General features: G+C 43.2%; 2 protein-coding genes across 2 annotated transcripts in view; one reads left to right on the forward strand and one right to left on the reverse strand.

Moving 5' to 3' along the window:
• Positions 1-3: 3 nt before the first annotated feature.
• PSMG4 (proteasome assembly chaperone 4) lies at positions 4-6,489 on the forward strand (the record flags this gene model as incomplete). The annotated part of the gene is made up of 3 exons (XM_026069700.1): positions 4-135; positions 257-332; positions 5,834-6,489. Coding segments are annotated over 3 exons (330 nt in total), but the record flags the coding sequence as incomplete, so codon positions are not given.
• Positions 6,490-11,385: 4,896 nt separating this feature from the next.
• The window catches only part of SLC22A23 (solute carrier family 22 member 23), a gene marked incomplete at its 5' end in the record, with an annotated part of 120,001 nt that continues 104,148 nt past the window's right edge, over positions 11,386-27,238 (reverse strand). The window contains 4 exons of the mRNA XM_026069701.1: positions 11,386-11,958; positions 18,911-19,034; positions 20,853-20,885; positions 23,995-24,227. Of these exons, the coding sequence (XP_025925486.1) occupies positions 11,598-11,958; positions 18,911-19,034; positions 20,853-20,885; positions 23,995-24,227 (751 nt within the window). The remainder of the gene's footprint in view (positions 11,959-18,910; positions 19,035-20,852; positions 20,886-23,994; positions 24,228-27,238) is intronic.

Below are 27,238 nucleotides of genomic sequence, written 5' to 3' on the forward strand. Positions count from 1 at the left end.
GTGCACGACTTCAGCGGGCAGCTGGGCGAGCAGCTGGTGCACTTCCACGCCATGCGGCTGCGGGACTCGCTCTTCCTCTGGGTGGGCGCCGCGCCCGCCCTCGCCAGCCTCGCCGTGGCCATGTGCAACCCCCGCGTGAGTGTGCCGGGGCCGGTGGGGGGTGGTGGCGGTGCCTGCGGGACTCGCGGGCCGCTGCTGCCGTCGGGCCCGGGGCGAGCAGGGCGCTGAGGAGGTGTGTGCGCTGCTCTGCTTGCAGGACAGCGTCCCGGTGTCGGCGTCGCTCCTGGGGGACCCCTCCGACCCGGCCGCCGTGTCCCTGGCCCGGCGCCTAGGTAGGTGCTGCGCTGCGCTGCGCTGCGAGGGCGCCCTCGGGGAAGGCGGCGAGCAGTTCTGTGCTGGGGGGCGGGTGGCCTTAACGTGAGTCACGTGCATTTTGCATCAAGATCGCGCCAAACCTCATCACAGTCTGTGCCTTTTAGCCTCTAAATTGTGAAAAGTCTTGAGCCTGGAGAATCCCCGATCTTCTCACAGATGCTAGTGTTTGCTATAACTGTCCCTGTACCATCTAGTGTCTTCTTTTCTGGCATGGGTAAGACTGTCCTGGTATGCCTAGTGCAGTACCTAGCATTCAGATCCAGAAATCAGGGTATCTAACATTCAGATTGCTGTATCTCTACTAAAAAAAACCCAAAACCAAAAAAAAACAACAAAAAAACTTGCCTAATGTGTCCTAGAATCTTCATATCTTTGATAGCTGCGTCGCTAACATTATTCGCAATCATGTACCAATAACAGGCGCAGCTATGACTGGTGAATTACTAAAGTACTTGTTATAGGTTCTTAAATACAAGATGATGCACTGCTCGTTTTCATCTCACTTCTGTTGTTTCAGCTGAGAAGGTCATATAATTCTTGATGATCTGTGTGCTGATCTTCATTATGGGCGATATGTCCTGAGTGCAAGTGTAATTAGTGCATTATCCTTAAGAAATCAGTTAGTAAAAATGTAGTCAAACATGGTTAACTTTGGATAAATTGTGTAACAGTTTATTCCACTTTTCATTTGGTCTCCTGTTCTTAATCACTGTTCTCTTCAGAATGTTACTCTAGGCTTTTGTGTAGCACTGTAGTCCAGCTATCGGGTCTAAGTTGTCCAGCCCACTCCTGTCTTTTTCAGTACATGTGCTATTTTATATCCACAGAAGATTTATTACAGATTTTCACAGCTAGAATTTGTAATAACTTGCTATTTCACATGTCAGTTCTTCTGGTGTGCTAGGATCAAGGCTGTCTAGGTCAGCTGATTTTTCCCCCAGTAAGAGGTCTAAGTTTTACTTTCTTTAGTTTATTTTTTTTTTCCTCTTCTCCTCATTTGTGTTATTAGTTTCATATACCTTGTCTTTGTTACTGAAAACTGATAGTAGTTGCTTGATACTGGGCCGTAAGTTGCTCTTTATCCTCAGAGAATAATGCACCTTTGTATTTTTCGTTTGTTTGCCTGTGTGCTTTAAGCATCTTTCATTATTTGTCTTAAACTTTTTGTGCCAGATGCAGCCCAGCCAGGCTTTTGGTCCTTGTCCCTCTGTATCTGTGCCATGTAACCTCTCAGCTGCAGTTCTCCTTGCTAATCACTCCCATTTGTATTCTTTATAGATCCTGTTCTTACTCTTACTATCCTGTCTAAGGTGTACATTGTCCAGGAAGGCTTGTAGACCTATTCTACTTCTGGTTGGAAAAAGACAGCGAGTAATACACTTCTGGCTTTGAATAATTACTTGCTTCCTCTGCCTGGAAACTTATTCTCCTAATCATCTTTGCTGATCGATTTCTTTATTTTCTTAAGCTCTTCTTTCTGAAATCCCACACTTTAGTTTCTAGGCTTGCTTTTGTCTATCTGGCAATTTAATGTGGGCCGAGTCAGCTCACAGTCATTTAGTTCAAGACTGTTTATTTCGCTGAAACCAGTGCATCTGCAAGATCATCACTAAGCATCTCCCTATCTCTTGTTTCACTGTTGCTGGGTAAGGAAATCTGTGTTCTGCCTCAACTAGAAATATCCAAACTTTGCTGTTACTGGTGTTGTTTAGTTTTCCTCTGTGAAATTAAACCTTTAGTACTCCCACAACTTCTGTAATTAGAGATTGCTATTCACAGCCAAGTCTGACCCACAACTGTACTTCTGAGGTAGCCTTTTTAACCATCCATCCTGTGTGGTAATCTTCAAGCAGGCAATTTCTGATTTTATCGATACTGTCACAGAATCGCAGATTAGTTGGATTTGGAAGGGACCTCTGGAGATCATCTGGTCCACTCGCCCTGCTCAAGCAGGGGCAGCTAAAGCAAGCTGTGCAGGGCTGTGTCCGTTTGGGTTTTGAATATCTCCAAGGCTGGAGACTCCACAACATCTCTGGGCAACCTGCTCCAGTGTTCAACCTGCCTCACAGTAAAGAAGTGTTTTCTTATGTTTAAATTGAATTTCCCGTATTTCAGTTTGTGCCAATTGACTCTCRTCCTGTCAAGGGGGCACCACTGAGAAGAGTCTGGCTCCATCCTCTGTATACCCTGCCATCAGATATTTATAAACATTGATCAGATCTCCCCTGAGCCTTCTCTTCTCCAGGCTGAAGAGTCCCAATTTTCTCAGCCTCTCCTCGTATGAGAGACGCTCCAGCGCCTTAATCATCTTTGTGGTCCTTTGCTGAACTAGCTGTAGTATGTCCATGTCTCTCTCATACTGGGGACCCCAGAACTGGACACAGCACTCCAGGTGTGGCCTCACCTGYGTAGGGCTGAGTAGAGGGGGAGGATCACCTCCCTCAACCTGCTGGCATTGCTCTTCCTAATGCAGCCTAGGATGCCATCGGCCTTCTTTGCCACAAGGGCACCTTGCTGGTTTGTGTTCAGCTTGTCCACCAAGACACCCTAGGTTCTTCTCTGCAGAGCTGCTTTCCAGCTGGTTTGCTTGCATTGGTACCAGGGGTTATTGCTCCCCAGGTGCAGGACTTTGCACTTGCCTTTACTGAACTTCATGAGGTTTCTCCTTGCCCATCTCTCCAGCCTGTTGAGGTCCCTCTGAATGGCAGCACAACCYTCTGGTGTATCACCTTCTGGTCTTCACAGGCAGCAACTTAAGTAACACAATATGTCAGCTGAAGGTAAGTGTTTCACCTGTCCTTTTTTCCTGTAATGGCAGGTTTACTGTCTTGAAGCAGGAGTTTCGGCACTTCCATATATCAGGTTACACATTCCCCAGTTGTTTTCTTTGTAGCCCTGTAGAGTTCCTAGCCAGAATAGCTGCATTTTGTGTACTGGCTCTATCTTTTTCTTTATTTCAGTTATTTCTTTTTTCCATAGTTGAAGGCACATTTATTCCATTTCTGTTGTTCTTCTGATCTATCTTGATCTGTTTGTATCAGGTGCAGAGACTGGTTCCCACTACTCTCCCTGATTGCTCTAGCATAAGACCTATCTGACTAGTCAAGAAACCTAAATCCTAAAAGATTTCTCCTGGAGGTTAGTGGAGTTCACCTCTTGAGAAAAGTCTTGTCCATCAGTGCCTCACCTTACCTAGGTGCCTCACCTTACCTAGGGATACCTAGGTATCCCAAAGTCACAGCATGTTCTGGCCACAGTGATCTCAGGGTAGTGCCACGTTTGTCTTCAGTAGAATCTCAGTGCAGATCACTTGAATTGCTCTTTAAATCTTTCCCAGCTGGGCACAGGTTTTGTGGGTTTTTTGTTTGTTTGTTTTGCTTTGTTTGTTTTTTTTCCCCCTCTTTTCCACCATGAATAGTCTACAAATGTAATCCTAACATTTGTTCTGTCCTTTCTCCTGCTCCCTCTGGGATCCCTCTTTGAGCTTAGGCTTGGGCCTTTGCTCCTTCCATCTGTTCTTAAGAATGAGTCTGTGCTGATGTAGACCTGCCCCATGGTACTCAATAGCCCACCCAACAAGCTGCTCAGGCACCTTTTCCTCCGCTTGGAGCGACCTGTACAACAGGGGTCACAGAATCAGGCTCTGTGGGAAACACCCCTGCTGAAGTGTTATAGATAAACCTTGTCTTTTGCAGTTTTCTATCTTATTCTTAAGTTGCAGATGTTCTTCCACAGAGGCATGAAATCATCTTCCTCCATCCTTCTCACTTGTCCAATTGAATCCACAAGAGAGCTGAGAACAGAAAAGCCTGAGTTACCCATTAAAGCTAGGACACAGCACTGGGAGATCTCTTCTGTGCATGCAGCATTGAGGGAGTCATAGTGTTCCCAAGAACTGGAACATCATTCAAGAGAATAAATCAGATCTTACACAAATGTAATTAAAAAGTTGGGTTTTGACACTGCAGTGTATGATGTAGATTCATTAGATAGGATAATGGTATTGATTAGCTTAGAATTAGCATTGCATTTATTTAGGGCAGGATGATGAAGCACCAGTGGTTACAAAACATGCTTCTTTGTACCACAAAAATCTGGTGCCAAACACTAATTTTTGCAATCATAGCAACAAGCTGCATTATATTAGCATTTTGTAGTGCCAAGTGTTAAAAAGGCAAATGAGACCTTGAGTTTCAGAAGCAGCTCACTGGGGCTCCCTCTACTCACTAAGCCTCACTGGTGGCCTGTTAGAACAGAAAATGATAATAAATTGATTTGCATAAAGAAAATGCATCAAGGGAGTTGTTAAAAAAAAAATATATATATATATATATATACTTTTTCTGTAGTTGAATTTCCAGTTTAAGATGGACTGAGATATTAGGAATTCTGGTATCTATTTGGAATTTTTAAATTCAGATGATGTTTTTGAACGTTCAGTGGAACATTATGATTGGTCCTTGGGAGTGTTGGCTCCCGGCTGCTTCCCTGCCAGGACTATCTTGTGACCCAAATACCACTTTTGTCTAGTGTTTTAACACAACTCATTGTAAATTCTGTGCCTATTTTCCCATTGGTGCTTGCATTCTTCACAGAGCTTAGTTTGTGCAGTTTATTAAAAAGAGCTACAAAGTTGCTATATTATTATGGTAAAATCTAAATAGGATTTCTATTTTACTTATAAAACACTTCATGTTGCCTACTCTACTCTGATAATTAAGTCTTCCTGCTCCAGTGGACATTATCTTTGTCACTGTTAATTAGCTCTGTCATGGAAGACAGCTCTTACTTTTGTAGCACGTCTGTCTAGGTATTTGTCATTACGGTAACCTAAAGCTTGTGACTAGTTTGATGACTTTCAACCCATGCTGTTCCGCCTCCTGGACCATTCAGGGATACCATATAAATAAAGGTTAAAGGAAACAAAGAAATCATTGTCAGCAGGTTTAGACTGGTTAAAGAGATCCACACTTTTGGGGCATTTTTAGGGGTTTGCTATAAAAAAGAACTTGAATTGCGGCCTAATTATTTTCTTGTGTACTTTCCCTCCATAGACATTCTTCATAGCACAGACTTAACAGCTCTTAAAATAGATTTCAGTGTTAAGATCGCAGTATAGTCTATGGTTTCACTTAAACTGTACCATATTTAAGAAGTTTCCAAAATCCACAGAAAGCAATCAATCAGAGTCGTTCCAGGGACTGTAATGGGTTTTGCATCAGGCCAAAAACTACCTCATAGGCCTCATGCTCATATTGCCCTCTTCAATGGATTGAATAGTTTTGCGCARCATGCCAACACTTGTTCTGCTATTACTTTATGCTTGGTTCCAGCAGGTTAGGAGTAGAGAACCTTGCAGAAATCTGCATGATCTATCTTTATAAAATGCTTGCTTTAATACTATCATCAGTTTTGTATAAGATAAAACTATCAATGGATATTCTGTTTTGTGTTTTAGCCAGGAAGACCAAAAAACAGATATTTGTCAGCTACAACCTTCAAAACACGGACAGCAGTTTCAGCTTACTCATAGAAAACAGGATCAAAGAAGAAATGATGGCTTTTCCAGAGAAGTTCTGACTTTGCATCATTGTAAACTAATTTGAGGTTTTTGTTTTAGAAAAACTGAGTGCAATTTCCACACTGACATTAAGTTACTATTTTGAAAACTTGTTTTGTATTGTTTTGATTGAATTTGCATTTGTTATTAAATACTGCAATGTTGGACCTGGAATTTTTTTCCAAATTTGCTACCCTGTTAAGCAGGGGATAGGCTAGAGGTGTAGAAATATACTGCAACTTAAGAACATTGTAAAAATCTGTACAAACATAGTCTGACCTGCATTTGGTACAGGGATGGGCCTGGAAGTCTGTTCCAAATTCTAGGTGTACAATCAATCTATCTATTGTGTATAGCAGCTTTTAGTGTTCAAGTGAAAACCCGTGAAAGTATCACAAAGAGCACTGTCTTTTGCTTTTGAGGAGAATGAGGAGACCAGCAGGAATGGGGAGTATTAGAAAGGGAACCACATGTTTTTTACATTGAAGTGCTGTAACATAAAACAAACATTATCTTGCTCCGACTTTTCAGTCCCAGTTGGTTGTAGTGCTAGTGCTAAACATGGCATTTCCTTCCATCTCTTGAACACCAAGAACACTAGAAGGCTTTCACAAAAGGTTTTCTGTAAAGCGCTGCAGTCTATGTGGGAGAAGAAAAAAGCACAGCTTGACATTTGGAGCAATAGATAAGATGGTCTTCTAGCAGCCTGACAGACTTATGTGTAAACTGACTATACTTGTTTAAAAAAAAAAAAAAAAAATCAGAGCAGTTACTACCACCACAGAGCATCCTGTTGCTACATCTCTAGGCTTACTTTTAGGTGGGATATCCTTTTAAGGTGAGGTTCAGCTTCCATGTGCCATTTTCTTTTAACAAGATGGGCAACTAAAAACTAATCATGCAAAAAAAAAAAATGGAGCCAATGGAGCAATGAGGGTCTGCCAAGGTCAATGCATGCTGTGCTGTCTCATACTACCTATTATTCCCAGTAATTTGGAGGAACACTGAACAGGGCAACCTGATGAGGGAATTAAGGTTATTTCTTTTTCAGTGCAAGTTGAGACCTGACTGAGAAATAAGCTTCTGGTACAAACAAACAACAAAAAAAAAGCTTATGCTGCTAGACCAGCTCTTCATAGGCAACTGCACTATCCACCTACAGAAAATGGATCTGAACTTATCTTGCCGTGGCCATAACCAGCCATTTAAAACTGTAACCCAAAGTTGATGATGTAGAAGATACAACCCCTAATTACAGTCAGTCTGTGCTCTGAAGGGGTCTCAAACATACACTGGCTTCAACTTTGTAAATTTGACAGGAGAGCACAGGGCTCTTACCTGGTAGAAACAGCAGCCAGTCCTTGGCCTCCGTTCAAGATCACAGTAATGAAAAGCAACTGCTGGAGGGTTTTTTTTTTTTTTTTTAATCTACGCAAGACAAATAGTCATTCTTCTGTGACTGAATGCAAAGGATAATTAGTTAAAAATCAATATGCTGATTTAATTAGCTTGATTTAAAATCAGTTCATTGTGTCTGTAGAGGAGGGTAGAACTGTTAAGGTTTCAATGACATTAGCTGCAGCTGGGCTGTTTCACAAGTCACTGCGAAGGAGATGACAGACAAAGGAAAGCAAACTGATGAGACAACATCTTTTTATTCTGTACATTTACATACAAAGTTTTTCAGTAGGTACAACAGATGTAACATCATGCAGACATTTAGCTTGTAAGACTGTTTTCAGTACTTGATTTAAGCTTGTGCTATGAAGAAGCACCACCAGACTATTCATGATCAAAACATACAGTAACACGATTCTTTAAAACTTCATCAGAAACTGAAATGGGGAGGGAAGTCTCACCCACTAGACATAACACACTGTACTCCTTTCCCAAAACATTTTACACAATACATTTAAAATGAGGTTTGTCATTTATTTTTCTTAAAAAAGTTATAGTGGGGGAGATCATCCCACACTCATAGTGTTGTCTTATGTGCCAGCTACAGGCGCAACTTGACTTGACATTCACAGAGTTCATTTAATGGCACTTCTGCTTCCGATTTGGTGACCTTTAGTGTTTGGCTCCAGGAAGTGGCAACAGTCAAGTAAAATACTTCCATAAAAAAAGCCTGCTCAACAAAAAACGAAAAGAAGAATCACATAGAACCCTTTTTGAGTTGCCACAAAACACTTCCAAACAGATGACACGTTTCTCCACACTGTCTTTATCTATTTGCAGTGTTTCTGGCAACAAAAGTGTTACTGAAAGCTGAAAAGGAAAAAAACAGATCAAGTGTAATGTCACTTTCACATTTTGTTTAAAATTACAAAAAAGGAAGAAAGCCCTTTAATGGTAAATTATAAAGAAGAAAATCCACTGATGGGCTTAGAGGTTACTGAAGGTTCACAGAAAAAAAGGCCAAAATGGACAGGACAGCTTTGAATGCTTTCTCTGTTGTGGTGACGAGAGACAGCCATCTGAGAAAAGCGTTTCCTGGTGATGGCTATGGAGGAGATGCGATTGAGGAGCTGATGGTCTGACATACAGTAGCTGAAGTACAGAGCACTGTCCAGATGAAGGACTCGGCAGAGCACGTTACGAAACTAGATTTTGTTTCTGCCCTGCTGTGTCACTTAGTACCTGACTTCTCCTCTGAAAGTTTTCTCATATTAGATACGCTTAACAAAAGCTTTCAAAGTAGTGCATGTCACAAAGCAAAAGCCCGACACAAAACACCCAGAATTTTTCATCTTTTCAGCAAAACAAGCAAAACGAGCTACCAAGACAGGAAATTAATTTTTGATTTTTTTTTTCCTCTCTCATGACAGAGCCAGAGGGCCAAACCAACTGGAGAATTTGGGATGCCCCGTATTGCAAAAGATCGGTACTGAGTGCCTTGTTTCAGGCAAGAGAATAAAAGCAGCAAATCAAGTCAATTTCATAAGAATTAAAAAACCTGCCAAGTGTTCCTGTCACCTGATGTGTTTATTATATTAATGTTGATATGTGTAAACAACCATTCTCTTCCTTGGGCCTGTTTGTCATCAGAGAGCAAACACCAGAACAGGAAACGATAAAGCGCTGTGGACAACAGCAGTGAGCACACCAGGACCGCTAACAGTGCTGAAAGCAACCAGTTTAATAGGCTTGTGAATGGTCTACAAGATTCATACTGTAGCTTGAGTACACACACACACAGACCACGAATAAAAGAGCCGCTCCATGGCATAATGGATTGCAAAACGCTGCGCGACAGCTCTGCGCCCACTCCACCTCTGTGCTTTTCCTTGCTCCACTTTGAGGCCCTTTTTTTCCTCTTCCATTAAGACTTATTTTGCTTCTTCAGTTTCATTGTGAACCCACTTTCCCCCAATGCGTGGCTTGTAACAAGCATAAAAGGTAAAAGGTATTACACAAATTTGGCACATGAATACTGCAGGAATTTGAAAGGCCTTGTTTTTTTTCCTTAGGTGAACACAGATTGCAGAAATCTCAGCACAGAACAAAAAGGGAGAAATGGCCGCTCTCGAGCTAGACAGTAAAACTTGAGTGTAAGGAAGATCGGGCTCTCGCTATCACAGCAAGTCTAACAAAGGTGAAAAAACAGTAGTGTAACTTTGGGCAAAATTACCATCAACTGGTCCAGTGTTTCTTACCAGGCTCAAGAAGAACCCAAATGTCCACATCCTCTGTACAAAAATTAGCAGCTTTAGGACAACATTGTTTTTCTGAACACCACAATCTCTGTCGCTTCTGCAGGTCTACCTGTCCCCTTGCACTCATCAGCGTCTGAGGCTGTGGTACTTACTGCATTGCCTGCCAGGGAGCATATCTCTGATTTATTGGGGACGGTAAGAGGACAGAGGCAACCTAACGGAAGATGGAAATTGTTAGGTACAGTAGTTAATAGACAATATATACAGGAAAGGAGGAAAGGGGAGGGAAGGTAGAGGAGGAAAGCGCAAATGAGCRCTCTCCATGCTTATGGACTCAAGATGTACATCAAACAAAGTGGCAATCATATGGACACTCAATACAACATCGACATCCTGCTGCTGTTCTTTTAAATGTCTGTACTACTGAGCAATCACAAATGCATGGCCTGAGTGAAAAAGGAGAAGAGGGAGGGAGAGAAGGAAGGTTAACTACAATGCAAGAAAGCTGTTAGTTCAGAAAGTCCTTGCATTGAACAAGATCCTCACAGCAGTCACACAGTGAGAACCAAAATCCGATGGCCAAAACAAATTGTTGGTTTGGGGACTAGAAGAAAGAAGTCAAATAGCTATTATCAAAGTGCCACCTGTACAGTAAGAGACAAACTGTATCTTCACTTTGCTTAACACAGAGTAGGATTGATCCAATTTAAGTAGACAATTTTTTCTTAAAGGAAATCCTAAAAGAGCAGTTGGGGAAGAGGGGAAATATAGGTGAGTTCACTGTATATTCTTGGGTCAGAAACAGAAAACATCTCCGAAAGCCCCAAGATGGCCAACAACAGACCTTGAGTCTTTATTCATAGGCTATCAATTCATTCCCTTCTGATAGTCACTTAAGTATTTTGTCCATTTAAATTGAAAACAAAAACTCTGGTTTTAGAAACAGGCAGGGCAATGCCAGGAGACTCATCTCCCAGGAGTGGGAATCCCAGCTATGCTGCCTTTTGAAATAAAAGTACAGATCATAGCCAGTGCTCCTTACTTTTTGTCCCTGCTGGTCTATGCTCTTCTCCTGGACCAGTCAAAGATTCTGGACCTCCTGGTAGTTAAAGCCATTCTTGGCAAAACTATTTTTTGCATCATTGGTCAAATCATTTACATAGTCTGCATTACTATTAAACACCAGCAAGAACAGTCTAAAATAGATGAATGGACTCTTAAAATGCATAAGGCTGATCCGGATTGAAATCTCAGCTCAGTTTGGGTAGGATTTTCTTCACTCCTTTTGGTGGAAAAAAAGGTACTAATTAGGAAGTAACTTTTAAATGCACATGGACTAAAATAACCAAATATAAGCTGCCTAAAATGCAGTCAGACTTTGAGTCACAACAGGTTTTGCTTTGTTTTTTTTCTCCTGTTTTGTTTTCTTTTTTGGTGTATACAAACACAGCAGGCAACCTGGGYGCTTTGACTTTCTAGACAGGCAGAAGAATGTTGCACAAGTCTAAATTACAGTCAGTTCAACTTTGCAGTGGATACGTCCTTCCCTTAAGAAACACAAAAACAAAGCAGAAAACAACCCCCACCCCCCAAGGTTTCTTTCTTGGAATGGCTGCACCTCTTATAATAAGATGGCTTCATTTTTGTGATTTATGAAAGGAAAATGAAATAAAGTGCTTCTTGAGAATAAATCAAAATAAATATACAYGTTTAATGGCAGGAAAAAAGAGTTCTGAAGGGCTATCTCCAGACAGGTCTTTTCTCAGATGAGTATTTTGCCCCATAACTTTCAAAAGCAATCTGCACAACAGTTGAAGATTCCTACCAGTCGCTTTAGCAGCAGAGTTGAATTCCCCCAAGTCTGCGTCTGCTTCACCACTGATTTGTAAAACCTTTGCAAAACACCCTCACCCAAAGTGCTGCTCCTCCTGCACAACAGCATCAAATAAAATGAAAAAGGAAAAGAGGGGGAAAAAAAAAGGAGGCGGGGGGGAAAATCCACCCAATTACATAGACTTCATCCCGTTGGCAGTGGTGTTCTCGGAGATCCCATCGCTCACAGCTGCTGCCGAGTCATGGAGGCCAGAATAATCCTTGAGTTCAGAGTTTGTCAGGAGCAGGGGCTGTTCCCCCTTCTTGTGCGGCAGCAGGGGCTGCCTGGTGTAATGTTCACCGTCCGGGATGTTTTCAGGCAGGTTCTGGTTCTTGCTCTCCGGCAGGAGCAGGATGCAGATAATGCAGATGAGGGTACAGCAGGCGAAGATGACGTGGTGGAGAAAGTAGCCTTTCTGGTTGTGGAGCTCCATGATGGGGGCGGTGAGGCGGCCGAAGCCGGCACTGGCCAGGACCAGTCCCAGCCCGCCGCCCCTGCAAGCACAGCACAGCACAGCTCAGCTCAGTGCCCAGCCAGCAGCCTCCCACTATCATGGCGTAATGCAAGAGGGGCAAGTATTTTGGGGGGGTGTGCGTGTGTGGAGGGGGGAAGTCCTTCCTCTTTGGGTTTATTTTCTGGACTCAGAGATATTCTGCAGATGGCAGGAAAGTGTTTATTTAGCAAGTGGCTGTTGCAGGCTCACAGAGCTGCAGAGCGCAGCAAAGCTGAGAGCCTTCTCCTTTGCAAACTGTTTCCTCTAGCTGGCTCAGACGTGCGAGCCTGGCTCAACTAGGGAAACTAGTGCACATGGAGCCACCGATTGGTGTCTGTGCTCCCCTTCAAAGCGGTGGAGAGGTGCCCTCGCCATGGCTGCCCCAGCAGTGTCCCACCCAGGTCTGGCTCCAGGATTTTCTCTGCATTTGGAGGCACTGCAGAGCTTGAGGTGCCACGGCCTTACCACCAAGTTCCACGTGCATGGCTGCAATGCCAGCAGGGACCGAGGAAGCTTGGACTTGGCTCTGCTCAGCCACCAGCCCCAAAGGCTCCCTGAACACAGGGATGCTGCCTGTCGCAGTCACACAGGTCACATTGTGCTGGAGAAAACCAGCAGCCTCTGAAAGGCTGCTGGAAACCACGTGCTCTGCCAGATGAGGGCAGAAGGAAGGATCTGCCTCCATCTCAGTTGCCACAGTTTGCAGCGTGGCAGGTTACCTTAAACCCTCAAAGTGAGCGATTAGCACTAGTACAGCACATCACAAGCTGCAGCTACCAAGGTGCAGATTGCCTCTACCTGTGCTGCTGCAGGGCAGCAAATTCCAGCAGCAGGGCAACATCATGTGTTACCACCAATCTGAGTCAACAGCCCTTACGAGTCCCCCAGACTGTCCTGTTTGGCATACACCAGAGCTCTAAAATCTTTAAGGCAAACCTCTTCTGCACACAGCTCTCACACCTTACAACTACTCTGGTAGGGGGTTACTTCTTGCTTTGCTGTTGTAGATCATCAAAGGCAGCTTCGCCACCCTGGAGTGCTGTATCCCATTACAGCCTATTTACCTCTGTGYGGGGAAATAACTATACCCATGTAAGTATCTTTTTAACCAATATTACTGCATCCACATAAGGAGAAGTTGTATCACAATATGTAGACAGACCTTTAGAAAATTCCCATATCCAAGTATTCCATATTAGGTGAGGGAAACCACATTTTGCTTAGCATGCCAGACTTCTCCAGTTTAGATAAGATACATCAGGAAGCAGTAGGTCCACTGCTAGGTGCAGAACTCAGTTTTGGCTGCCTCTGAAGTAACTGGCATCAACCACCAGTGGAGGCAGGAGATTAGACTTCACACTCCACTGCCTCGATCTGTTATACCAAACACTAAGTGCTGAAATATTTTCCTCTATATAATGTGTTGTGGCTGGAACCTCTTAACACACGGATGCTGTAACAATACACATCCTTTACAAAAAAAAAAAGAAAAGAAAGAAAAAAGATAACATAGCTAGTGGACAGAAGAGCAGAAAAAGTAAGAGTTTGGGATTTACTTCTGAGACTTCTTAACTCACTGTACAGGTTGAGGTAGGCTCCTCACTTTGCTCTTTCTTACTTTACTGCTGTATTCATGGACCTCATCAAAGGGTGATGAAAAGGTTAATATTGGTAAAATGCTTAAATTATAACTAGGTGACTTTATAAAATATTCTTTATGGCACAAATATTTATCAAATGTAAAGCACCAATGTATTTAGATCATTCACACAGGTGCACCAAAAAAGAGTGAAAACATATTAAAGCTTAAAAAAAATTAAAATAAACCCCTCTTAGCCACAAGAATGAATTTGCTTGTGCAAGCTGAATTCAGTGCTGTTATTCAGCTATGCAAGCAACCTCTCTTGCACTTCCTTCTCCTGCTCATTCATTTCTTTCCAACTCCTGGAACAAAGCGACCTGGCATGCCTCAGACTGTGCTCACACTCCAACCTCATTCCCAGTCACAGCTCGCGTTCCCAGGGTCGGTCGCTGCTGGGTGGCCCCCCCACAGAAATTACAGCAGAAGTTTCTTTAGGGCAGACCATCACCTGCTCCTGCTGCAGTACTACAGAGATCTCTGAACAGTGCAGTGTCACTGTAAGATGATTCATTCTAGCAAAACTTCCAAGAACAGTAGCTAGTCCTTCATTTTCCAAAGACTGTCTGGAGAGGGAGGTCTGGAGAGTCTCCCCATTAGCTGAATCATTATCACTCTGTGCTCTCCATCTCACCACTGGGATCTCCCAGGCAGCATGCTTCTTGCAGCTTCTATAGCCACTCCTCGACATATGATCTTTTCATAAACTCTTCAGTGATCAGACGGACTCAAGTGCTTTACTTACAGGCCTTAGGATTTCTGGCCCAATGACGGAGATGTAATTTTTAATGATAATCAGACTTCACAGAACAAAGAATTGCAGAAAGCACACTCCACAGAAGGCAAATGAACTACTGGAAATGAGCTATTTGAACAAAAACAAAAGCACTACAAACCTAAAACCACCAATTTTTTTCAGCCAACCATCATGTTAAAGCTAATCTTCACTCAATCCTTTTTAAAGTTCACTGTTTACTACTTGACAGCTAAAGGGCAACAAGTGTATATTTGAAAAAAAAATGCTCTCCTTAGGACACTGACTGGATCAAAAATTCATTTATGTAACCTTTAATTCTCTAGACTTGGTAAAGCATCTTTCACAGACACAAGCGATTTCCCTGAATATTGCAAAAGCCCATGTTAAAAACTTAGCAGCTTTCCACTGGCAATTTAGAAATCTAGCTGAATGCACTCATTATGCACTTGGCCTCTCTACAACTTTATTAATATACCCACATGAGTAACCAACATACCTAGCCTCTTAAACACATGGCAAATCACTCGCAACAAAAGATCAACTGTCATTTACATCAGTGTTTGCTATGGCTATATTGTATCTCAAAGATTGAGAAGGACCTGAGGTAGGTTTTAAAAGCAACTGTTGCAGGACGTTTAATAAACTGAACGGAGACAGGAAAAGGCAASAACAAGGACAGTTCTGCCACTACAAATCAAGCAGGTTCATATTTGGAGGACAGAAGATTTTCCTCATCACGTCAGTAATTGGTCCAGGTGATACTTTATCCACCACCATCAAAATCTGGCAGAAAAATGTTTGAAAGTATATTTTGGCATGTTTCCTAAAAGATTTTTTTTTGTTTTACTTGAGTATAAAATACTGTAAACATGGAAGTAGTCAAGATTTTTTTGTTGTTGTTCACACGTACACCAGGAAAACAGGTACAGGACAAGAGACACTACAGTCATAATTCACACTGTTTTCACAGGCACTGTGGGACAGCAGTAGAAATCAGAAATGTTTAGGGTGTTCGGTTTCTGGATGCTGTTCTTCCTCACTACAGGTTTTCCTGTGGCAGGGGATCAGCATTTATATTTAAAACACGTTCTGACACGCAGAACAGTAGCGGACTGAGCTGGCAGCTTGAGCGTGCAATAGATGCTGATACCAAAGGCAAGGCACAGCTCTTCCCTTAGCTTCTCCATTTGTAAAGCAGCTGCTGCATGGGGCTTTCCCACAGCACAACCATGCTCATGGAGCACACCTGCCAAGGATTACCTTTCATACATAGTAAGGACCTTAAATGACAGCAGCTACTTTTCCGACTTCTGCCATCGTCTGTGTTACCACTAGAGAGCAGGCACAGCTCACATTCATTTGGTAAGTAAGCTCAATAACAGCGCAGAGGATCATTTATGAGACTGGCTGTGCTTATAATCCTGACATGTGCGAATCCCAAAGGGGCCTTGGTCCAAAATTTTGTCCTCAAAAAGGCATCCCTATTCATAGGGGAGAATTTCCTCTCATTTACCAAAGATTTGAACGGTTGCAATACTGCAGTAGTTTTAAGGCAGTAGCAAAATATTCAGTCTGAGATTCTTCACTTGAACCAGGCTAAACCTCAGAAGAACTTCTCCCTTTCAACACTGTTGAGGAGAACAGAGAAATTTTAATCCTAGCTTAGGTTGCTCATTTGTCCATCTTGAGCAAATAGGTTGATACATGACATGGTTCAGAGTACAAAAAAGTCAGAGAATCATGCAGGTTGGAAGAGACTTTGAGAGAGCATCTAGTCTGATCTCCTGCTCAAAACAGGGTCAACACTGACTTCAGACTAGGTTGCTTAGGGCATCCAGTCAGATCAGTCAGTTCTTAAAGTCAGTCCTTAGGAGGAGGAGGGGAGAGGAAAAAAAAAAAAAAGGCTTGAAAAGCCTCCATGGCTTTTCCCTGCCTTTCCTGTATGTAAACAACCCTCTTACACATTTGGTTCTAGGCCAGAGCATCAGTTATGCCCCAGGACACCCTTGCCCTCATGGTGCATGGCACCACTTCTTAAAAACCTGGCCTGGTTCTGATCCCAGTATCTGTACCCCAGCAGAAATTTGATTCGCAACAGCTATTGATGGACAAAGCTCCTAGTACAGCCATTGCCATCCGTTCTTCATTTCTGTACCTAGGGAGGCAAAAGCAGGACACAGACAAGCTGAGGCAGCTTACGCCATCACGCCAGATTCTCTTTTTCACTTTTTAGTAACTGAGCACATAAAAGCCGGGGAGAGGACACAACACATTTTCCTCAGTCTATTCCTATCTGGTAGGTGTGCAACCTGCAGTGGTCTTCTCATCAAGCTTATCGGAGATGGATTATCAGCTTCATTTAGTGCTTAAATTCAAAGTTTGGAAGGAGCTTTTCACTGAACTCCCAGGTAGGAGGAACTGGCAGTCTCCAGTGCAGCCTTTGTGCTTAGTGACAGGAGATGAGGACAACCCATGGTGCAGGGTGAGGGCATGATGGACCTCTGCGTTCTGCATGATATCAAAGGGCCTTTGTGTCTCTGGAGAGGACTGCACCTCTTGGCAATGAAGGCAGCTGCCTTCCCTCATACGCTGTTGTAACTGTTCAACTTAACAGCAAAGCAGCAGAGGCAAGACGGGCGCTACATGTTGGCTCTCATGTCATTGCTACCCTTGCTACAGCAATGCTGTTTTTCCCCCCTCAGACAAGAGGGATTCCGAACAAAGGATTAGACCAGGGAAACCCCAGAGATGTCCCCGGTTCTCTCACTGCCTCTCTTTTCCACAAGGCTCCTCAAGAATCAAACAAGCATGTATTAAGATGCTGTGAAACACTAAAAGGCATTAAAGGCAGTATTTTGGAACATAAGTTAAGAGGAAGCAGTCAGAGTCTTCTGAAATGCAGGACACAGACTTCTTAACCACATATCCACCTGAGACATGTTTATGTATTTCCCTGATGGCCACCTCATAATTATAACACTGAGTGGATCTTATCAAGAACTTTGCAGTGCAGAACCCCAAATTACTGAGTGTCGTAACTGAGTGTCATATTTACAAATGGAAACCCTGAGGCATATCCAACTGCTGTCATTTGACTTATGCCATCCAGCAGAGTCAGGGGAAAACAGAATTCCAGTTCCCAGACCAGTATTTTGTCCCTTTGCCTGTAACACTGTAAGAGATTTAAGGGAAAAGCTTGCTAAGTTCACAGTGCACATCTGACCCTACTTGGAAGATTCTCTCCTGGTTGACTTGGCCAATTCCTTATCTATATGTCTTTCAAACAAAGACATGGAGAAAATTAAAGGGACGTAAAAAAGACCAAACCGACTGACACACACATAAGTAAACAGCTGTTAGTGTTTCAGCTGCTTTACAATCTCCTCGCCACTAACACTGCCTTTCCCTGTGGAAATAATGTTATCTGTAAAATACATTCACCAAGCCAGATAGCCTGGAAGAAAAGGCCACAGGGATCAAGGAGACTCTGGCTACTCAAAATGACAGTTTTGCTATAATACCTTTGCAAAGTTATTAAAAAGGCATGTAATTTGCAAAAAATAAATCCACATCTCCTCTTCCCACCATCCTTTCTCACTTCCCCCGTACGACCTACATTTCTCTGAAATTCAGTGGGAGTCAGGGCAGACTCCTGAATTGCTGTGGCATTGTTGAAAGCATAATCCAGAATAYACAAGCACAGCCTGTGTGCTGTGAAAGATAACAGTGAATAAACAAAACAGCACAAAAACCTGACATTACAAAGACATTTTATGGGGAACTCTCCAGAGAAGATAATCTGCCTGATTTCCACTAATGCACAGCATGTAAGAACTCCTGTTTAGAAAAACTTTGAGCCTCTGCTAAGATAGACCAGGGTGCAAAGAAAAAGATGAAGGACTAAGAGGCAGAGTAGGACCCTGAAATAAAGGCAGAAACACTGGTGCTGTAGGAGATGTGGGACTGCACACCCTTAAAGCACCTAGACCCACCAAGAGCATGTAAGTAACACTGCATTTTGCAATGCTTCCCTTCTGCTGAAGCACACCTACAGCTGGCCTGAATAATCTACCCTACAGAGGTACAGAACTGCTTATACCTATGTCCTTTTCTGTACACTCGTGTGAATCTCTCTTTTAATATCAAGTGGCAGACTCACATGGCTACTGCTTGTGAAAATCCATTAGAGCAATGGGAGTAAAAAATTGGTTCAGCTATAGGATCTGGTTCAGCAAAGTATCTAAGACCATACCTCACTGCTAACAAATGCAGTTCTTGCGATGACTGGCTGGCTGAAAATCGTCATGATGGGATAAAAGGTGGAGCTGTCCGAAACAAACAAAGCCTCTCTGTCTACAGGTAGGCATTTACTTAGGCAGACTGACTGCAGTGACATTAAATTACAGAGCTGCCCAGAAATTACTGTGTGGTCTCCAATTGCGGGAGATTTCTCCTCCTGTAAAATGTGTTAATTTAACAGCCAGTAACAGCCACTTATCAATAAAATGAAGATAATTTGTTCCCTACCCTTTAAAGAGGGGGGCTGCAAGGTCTCACCTTATTACTGTGGGAGTGACTTCAGCACAGAAGAATACGCTGAGACTTCCAACGGCATGCGAAGAAAACATACCCACAATGGAAAATGCAGTAGAGAATTTGTCTTTGATGCTGTCGCTCATACCTGTCAAGACAAGTATGTGCACAAAAAGTGAGAATGAAGCCAAATCACCAAGGAAGAAAACAAGAATACAGTTTTATGTTACTCATTCACCCTAAACAAGAATTTGAGTCACTTTTGTAATACTAATTTAAAACTGGTATTTATAAAATCCATTCCCCAAGCACCCAAGACATAAACACACATGAAAAAAATCATAATGTCATGCCAAAAATGGCAATGATCTCTGAATTATTTATGGTCAGCCACCACAAAAAGGTAAAACTCAAGAAAAAACACATCCTTGGGCAGTCTTTTAGGCACCACACACTTCCCTCCCACATTTGACAGACAAGTGGAAGCAGGCAGCATTCATCAAGTTGCCAAACATCTGGTACACCTCAGCGGTTTAAGCATTGGAGAGGCTCACAGGACAAGAGGAAAAAAATAAGTGTTCCGATCTCCATGCTAATCCCCTGCAAATGATCAGTCTGCAAACGCCGTCCTAACCCCCAGCTTGACAGACTCTGAGCAAGAAAAAATGATGTCTAGGGCCATGAAGCACTCCCTTTAAGTCACCGTGTCCAAAAATGCTGTTTGCTCGATCATTTCATGGATGAACAGTAGCGAGGTTTCTGAGAGAGAATGGTGTCCATCAAGCTCAGTGAGAAACCCCAGTAAAACTAACTAAAGCTAAAGGAAATTGTCACCTGGGCATAGCAACAGCACATTCCTTGCTCAACTCTCACTCACCCCTTGTTGTGGGCAGGGGCAGGAAACCTGATCCAGGGTGTCAAGCTCAGGTGGTACTTTGTAGCCAGCAAGAAGGCCATGCTGTCCATAGGGAATATTGCACTGCAGGAGGGGAACACACCCTGCCTCACATGAACCCTGGAGAAAGGACTGGAGCTTCCCAGCCAGCATCTCCCACTTTCTTACAGGCAAATCCCAAGATTTGCCCGGAGAAAGGACTGTTCACTAGTGTGCAGTGCCAAGCAGGTTCACTTTCTGGGTTGGATCCAATAAAAAGTAATACCTACTTTTATTCTTGCTGAACATATCAACTCGCAAGAGAGCAAAGGGACTTGAAAGCTCTTAAGTTACAACTTCTGAAGTGCATTGAGCAATTTCTATGGCAAAAGGCTGGGCTAAGGCCCTTCTGCGATGCACCACAAGTCTGCTGACAGATAAGGATGTGAGCACGGCAGCCTGCAAATGAAGGGTCTCCGGGGGGGCCTCCTGCACTGGGGAGGCTGTGCCTGATCCTGCGGGGAGTCGCAGGTGCTCAGCAGAACACACCTGGGCAGCTGGGCAAGGCCAGGTCTGTTAAACCAAAACCAGAAGAGCAGGCTTTGCTCCCCTGCAGCCTGCCACTGTGTTGCTAGTACAGTGCTTCAGGCTGGGATAAGGTGTCTGGGAAAATGTTTTCAGAAGTGCCTCGGTCCCCTTTTCAGAAGGGATTTTGGCACCTCATACTTTTATAGAAAAGGCCAAATTGGACAAGTGCCTTTCGAAAGGCAGACTTAGGCATTTCTGAGAAAGCCTTGTCCTGTATCTAAAAATAACCATTGGAGAACCTCTGAACCCTCAACCCTCACCTGACATACTGACACAAGCCAGTTTCATGCTACATGGAGGGGACATTACACTGAGATGCTCCATATAAACAAACACACCTCCCTGTGAGAGGAGTCCCGAGACACTGCGTAACAGCGGGCTTTCCCCATGCCTCCCTCTGCGGTGGCAGCTAGGTTCCGTGTCCTTTGGCCCCTGGCCTTTCAGATCTACCCTTTCCTAGTGGGAGCACTTCCTGCATAATGCAGACACATTTATAAAACATACCTGAGTCTGGAAGTTGACTGTATTTTCCAATCACTGATCCGAGACGACAAAAGTTAAAGAAAAGTATGAGAGAAAAAGAGAGAAAACAAGAACATACTGTTATTACAGATGCAATTCATCCAAAGCAAAAAAAGGTAAATTGTCCTGACTTCCCTCCCAACCCCCTGCAAATATCTCCTTTCCAGTGCCATGACTAGAGCATCTTGCCGCACCCACCCACTACAACATGCCGTTTCCCGGCCCCTTCCCAGCGGAGGGCAGAATTCTAATGAGATGGTGATAATAAATGCAGCCGTAAAAGATTTTTAAGAGACCCAGAATTACCACTGAGATTAACACAAAGGCCTCTTTGTTGCTAATGAAGGGAGAGAAGAGAAACTGCCCTCGTACCGTAACCCCAAGGGAACGGCCAACAGAGGCTTCAGTGAGAAAGCAAAGCTCTTTGAATCAGCATCCTTGCACTGGTAAGAGACCTTTCCTTGCCAAAACCCAGAGCTGACGCTCAGTGTGTTGAAATAGTCAGAAGCTGCCATCAGCCCTAACTGCAAAGAAGTGCAACGCAACACCACACAGCAAGCACAGAGGTAGTTGCCTGAGTTGGGCACAGCAACTCAGCAGATAATCTCCCTGCAGACCCCTGAGGTAACTCCAGTGACAACCTGGAGTCTGGAAGCAGCTCTGCACATGATGAGCCTCAAGGTCTGTTGTGTGCTTGCTGCTGACAGAGAATATTCTTCTCTTCCTCTCCTTCCCCAACCCTGATTTCATTTGTTAATTACTCCCAAATTATGTTAAATAAAAACACGCACAAGGCTGCAACAGATTTCATAACCAGCAGGGTCACTGCTTCTCTCCAAACACTGTCTAGCTCTTTTGAGGATGAAGGGAGGTATAGTCTACAGCAGGAGGAAACAAGCTTCTCTGAAACTCAAGGCTGCTTATCCCTCATCTTTTCACATAGAAATGGGAGGGGCCACAGCAGGGAAGGCTGATGGGGCACTTCTGAGAAGTCTAACTGCCAGCATAGCAGAAAGCATCCACGGCCCTTGGCTGTTTTTAGTTTTAGTAATTTTGCTGAGAGAAAACACCTAAACCCATTAAGGAAAAGGTTGTAAAGATTCTTATAGGGTGTTTCTCCCTACAACCAGCCCCTTTTTTGTTGTTGTAAAACTGAAATTAATTTTAATGACTCTGGTACATTTTCCCTCCACTTGTATATTTATTACCTCAACAAACATTTGATGTCTTAAAAAAAAAAAGAAAAAAAAAAGAATTCAGTATAGAGAAACACCGATGGATGACACCACAAGACCCTGGAGTTTTGGGAGAACACATGCACACAGTGAGCAACTGCATGTGAATTGTCACAGGGCTTCAAAGGAGACCCTAGGCCTGGGGATGAGACGGGGACAGAGGTGCTTCTCCCACTCTCCGTTGGGACTGTAGGACACGGTAAATGTGCGCTCAGAGGAAATGTAAACATCTGTGCCAAACTGGGAGCAAACACAATTTTTGAGTTTCCTTAACGTCATGAAAGAGATTCCCTGTTCCCCCCCACGCGCTTACATAAATAATGTGTTCACAAAAGGTTAACTTAGTAAACACTTTCTGGAAATGCAGTCTGTAAATATGGACAGGTCTTGCTGGCGCAGGGCTGCCCTCAGCATGGGGGGATGTAAAATCTTTCCATCCCCAAAACAAAGTAACTCTCTCATTAAAGCTCTAGAACTATTTCTAAACTTAGAAATGGAAAACAGCAACAACCAGTGTTCTCATATCCGTCTCAAATATAGTTCATCCAACAGCATGTCTCAATCCCCTTCTTGCTTTCTTGGGATGAGGTTTCACTGGATGGTGATCTAAAGGCTGCCAGCTGCAAGAGGGGGGCAGGCACGTCCCTCTTTCCCTCTGCTTCTCCGACTCCTCAAGCTCAATTTGCAGAATTTCAACAGAAAATCAACCCATGGAAATAAAACAATGAAAGGAATGGAATATTTCTATACCAGTTGAGCTGAACCAGCTCAAAAGGGCCAGACAAATGCCAGAGCCCCCAGAGAGGGGGGAGTGTGAGACTCTTTCTTTTGGCAGGAACATGCTATTAAGACAGGTTGTGTCACCTCACAAAACCACACCTATACAGGCACATGGACTATGCATAGACACCACGCTAAAAGCAGGTCTCTCAGCTGCATATGTCCATGCTACCTGCATATTACCTGCAAGCAGCAAGATGCTCAGAGCAGGCCCAGGGCATACACTTATTGTTTTAACTGGGAGCTTCTGCTTGTTTTAGAGGCCATTTAAGAAGTGGACTCAAATGGGAAGGTTTTTCCTTCCCAACCTCTACCCAGCTCTCTTCCCATAGGCTATTTCATGGAAATTAAATTTAAAGTGTTTAAAAAAAAAAAAAGTGGCAAAACTAGAAGCAGAACCAACATTCAACAGCCTCACTGCAGGGACTCATCTGGAACTGAATGCCAATCTATTAATAAATCTAAGACCACAAGAAGACAACAATTAATAAATCTAAGACAACCAGAATTTGGAAATTCAAATTCTTCAAATTAGTTCAGCTTCCTAAACTAAACAGGTGTACTGCATGTCAAATCTGAGAAAGATGAAGGAACTATTAATGTTTCCTGGTCCCTTATTTTCAGTTTTCTTCATGATCTCTTGAGGAAGGGGGAATCAATTGGAGCTGCATGCCATTTCCATGGATTCTCTGAATACGTTAAAGTTGATTCTTTTGTTGCATAAGAAAAAAGGGGGGTGGCAGGGAATTTCCAGCCAAGATTTTACTCTCTTTTGACAGTGGATCATTAACTCTGACAGAGCTTTTCTGTGGGGATAAATCCCTGTACTTGTACAGTGCAATGAAAGATTTAAAGGGAGACTTGTGTGGGGACCTCATGGTATTGTACCATAGCTGATAAAGGGGGTGACAAGTGCACTCTGACTGACATTCCTGCAGTCGTCTTCAACAGGATTGCGTGTACATGTGTCGGTGTTTTTCCCATGCAGCTAATTTACTGATGGACTGTTCTGCCATAGACTTTTGTGACCATTTCCCCCCACATATCAAGCGGGACTAGACAAACTCAAGGCCTCGTGTGGTTCTGAAAAAGCTTTTTTTTCCACTTACAGTTGAGAAGGCCGAGCTGCAGAAGCGATGCCAGAGCTGTAAGAATCATGAAAAGCAGGAGTCCTCCTCTTCTCCCCAGAAACCCAACCACTGGGCACATGGCCAGGCAGGATGCCAGAGCAATCCCCGCCATGGTATAGTAGTCCGCATAGAAGTTGGGGGTAATCGTCATCTTTGCTTCATGCCCCATCATACTTTTTGCAAAACAGTGGTGTATGCCATAACCAGTCAGCCTAGGGGAAACAGAAAAGGGCACCAGGAAATCATTGCTGAAAAGGGGGGCAAGTGAAACATAACAAGGGAAAACATAAGACACATTTAATGCAGGAACCATCCCTTCTGCTGTAGAAATACCACACACAGTGCAAAAGGACACTCACCTCAACTTAGACTTCTGGTGCTACAATAAAAATAAGCAATGACTAAAAGAAACAAAGCAACCCCCCCCTTTTCAGCCAGGGACTTGCAGTCTGCTGGCTTCATTCTTACAGTTGTTGCTCAAGATGAGGGTGTCTGCAGCTTTGTAAGGATCCTTAATGTGTGATTGCTTTTCCCAACTGATTTTAGAACAAGCCTCTTCTATGTCTAAAAGGGAATTTCTTTATTCCCAATACATCTACTGATTGCAATAGAACCAGAGCTGCTATTACAAAGCAATCTGTGTACTTGGACAGCAAAACACCAGCACAACACAAATACATCTTTCAGGAAGGCCATCCTGCCCTTGGCATTCGATCATACTAAAGATTGCGTCTCACTTTCCAAGTTAGCCTGTTACAAATGAAAACCCATTAAAAATAAGCATTTGAAGTGACACCTCACACTGCAATGATTATTACCATTTTGAAACAATAAACCCTAATTCAATCTACATGTTTACACCATGCTTCATAGCAACATCTTTCCTCTTCTTTTAAAAATTTCCTCTCAATTCCAGTGATCCAATACCTTGCCACTCTATTTCACTCCTCTTTCTCCTGCTCTTCCTTCCTCCCCTCCAAAAAGAAAAAAAAAAAAAAAGAGAGAGAGGAAAAAAAAAGGAGGACTGGAGTTGCAGCATTCAGATGAGAAGCCCCAGGATCATGCCTGACATGCTGCAAAACTGCACTGCACCTGCAGAGCTGATATGAGACTTTAACGCTCCCAACACTGCCCCCAACATGGCACAAGCACCCCTGCCAGGAAGGGCCTCCTGCCTGTAGCATTTAGACCTGAAAAACCTGCCGCAAGCTAATGTGACGAACTAATTGTGCCTCATGGAGCTGCAGGTGCAGATGCAGGTCTCCAAAAATAAATGGCAGGTATGTTACACTGATGCACCTCTATCTTCCTGAATATCAGGAATTTGAAGCACCATCAGTGTAAACTGGATATTAATATAAGCATGGAAAAAGTTGGGGGAATTCACAGTTGCTGAGTGCATGACAGCCCAGTGCCTGGGGAATTCCACTTGTGATCTTGTGAATCAATGCTATAATTCAAAAACAACACCCTCCCCCAACAACTAGCACCCCTCCCTACACCCACACACAAAAAAAATCAGCACAACTGTTTGTTCTTAAACAAAACCATCATTTGCTTTGGATATCTAGATAATAACCGACTACTCCTATAAGTGAGATATTAATTAGTAAAATGCCATATTTAACAATATAATAACATATCTCTTTCACTTCTGTGCATGCAAACACACTTGCTGAAGTTGCTATTTAGGGCCATGTCCTATAAACTGAATTCATGTATCATCTGCACTCTGCTCTCCAGCCTGCTTCCCCAGGAGTTACTCTGTTGTCTTAACTTGCTGAGCAGCTCAGAAAAGCTGCTTTTAAAACTAAATACATTCATCTCCTCTAATGCCTCATCATTCCATGTGAAAGGTCCCTGTTCCTTCCTCATGTTACTAAAATTTAGCATAGTCCAATGCAGCAGGAATAACAGAATTAAAATGAAATAGGTTTTTCCACCCCCTAAAAACAGACTTGTAAGCTATTTCCTCAAACACACATCTGCTTCATGTTCTGTTTGGATAGCAAACAGTTTCCATGTACTATTGGCAGAAGTTATTCTTTGGACTGTCTAGTTCTGATTTAGGGAATTTCCAAAAGTGTGTAATTAAAAAGGGAGAAGGGGAGAATTCCCCAAATAAACATCGTTCATAAATACAGTTAACACTAGCTACTAAATCTACGAGCTCAACCTAAGAGCAACACAGTGTTTCAGAACATACTAAGTTACCTCATGATAGATGGAAAAGAGGAACACAAAGTCATAAAAGCAGGGGTTGTTCTGCAATGGATATGCTGAAGACAGATCTGAAGTCAATGTGCCTCTCAGGGAGTATCCACCCAGCACAAGGGTAGTCTTCTCTGGATTATGACTGATCTATATGCCTGTTTCCAGGAATGAAGGCTGTAGACTAGGGCCCTAAATGTGGTGAAGAGAAAGCCACAACACAAGAGCTACACACTTTTTATTAAAGAGTGCGTAGGATTCATTTCTGTGCTTACATCCAATGGGGGAATTCCCAGTCTTCTCTCCCATTTCCCATTTGAAAAATCACAAAAGCAATTCAAATAGGCATTTTATGTAATGAGAAAATCAGAAATTTCACTCCCCTCCTGGAAGCTGGGATCAGATAGAGGCTAAATGTGAAGCTGATCCATTTCTTTTTTTAACCCTGTGCTCAGTTTTGGACAGAAGGTCTCAAGAGTCCGGAACCTGCAAAAYCCTTAAGCAGATGCCTGCTTTTGCATGCATAAGCATGTCCAAGCTGAAACTTTAGGACACATGTATCACATTGCTCTGTGTGAGACAGTACATTCTCCTTGTGTGCCCTGTACATGTTTGGGGAGAGCTGAAGTCCTTCATAACCTGTTTTTGAGGACACGTCAAGGATAGCTGTTACACAAGGGAACAGGTTTTTATTTACTAGAAGGCAACATTTTTCTCTGCAATGTGGCTGTATCAGAGGTAAACAAGTGGGACTTGTGCTCCTGTATCATTAATGACTTTGAAAATCCCACCCAGGATGGCAGCAGCAGATGTATGTGTGAGCACGTAGCACCACATGGCAATGCGAGATCTGCTACGTCACATAGCAATGCACTTGCAGCACTATGACACCTGAGCAGACACGTGGTGCTGCTGCTCCACCTCCTGAAATGGCCAATGACTTCCTTCAGGTTTGCCAAAAAAAAAATAATATATATATATATATATATCTGCACAGCTGTTGCTTTTCCAA

Source organism: Apteryx rowi, unplaced genomic scaffold (assembly GCF_003343035.1).
Source record: "Apteryx rowi isolate R43461 unplaced genomic scaffold, aptRow1 scaffold_3, whole genome shotgun sequence".
Taxonomy (NCBI): domain Eukaryota; kingdom Metazoa; phylum Chordata; class Aves; order Apterygiformes; family Apterygidae; genus Apteryx; species Apteryx rowi.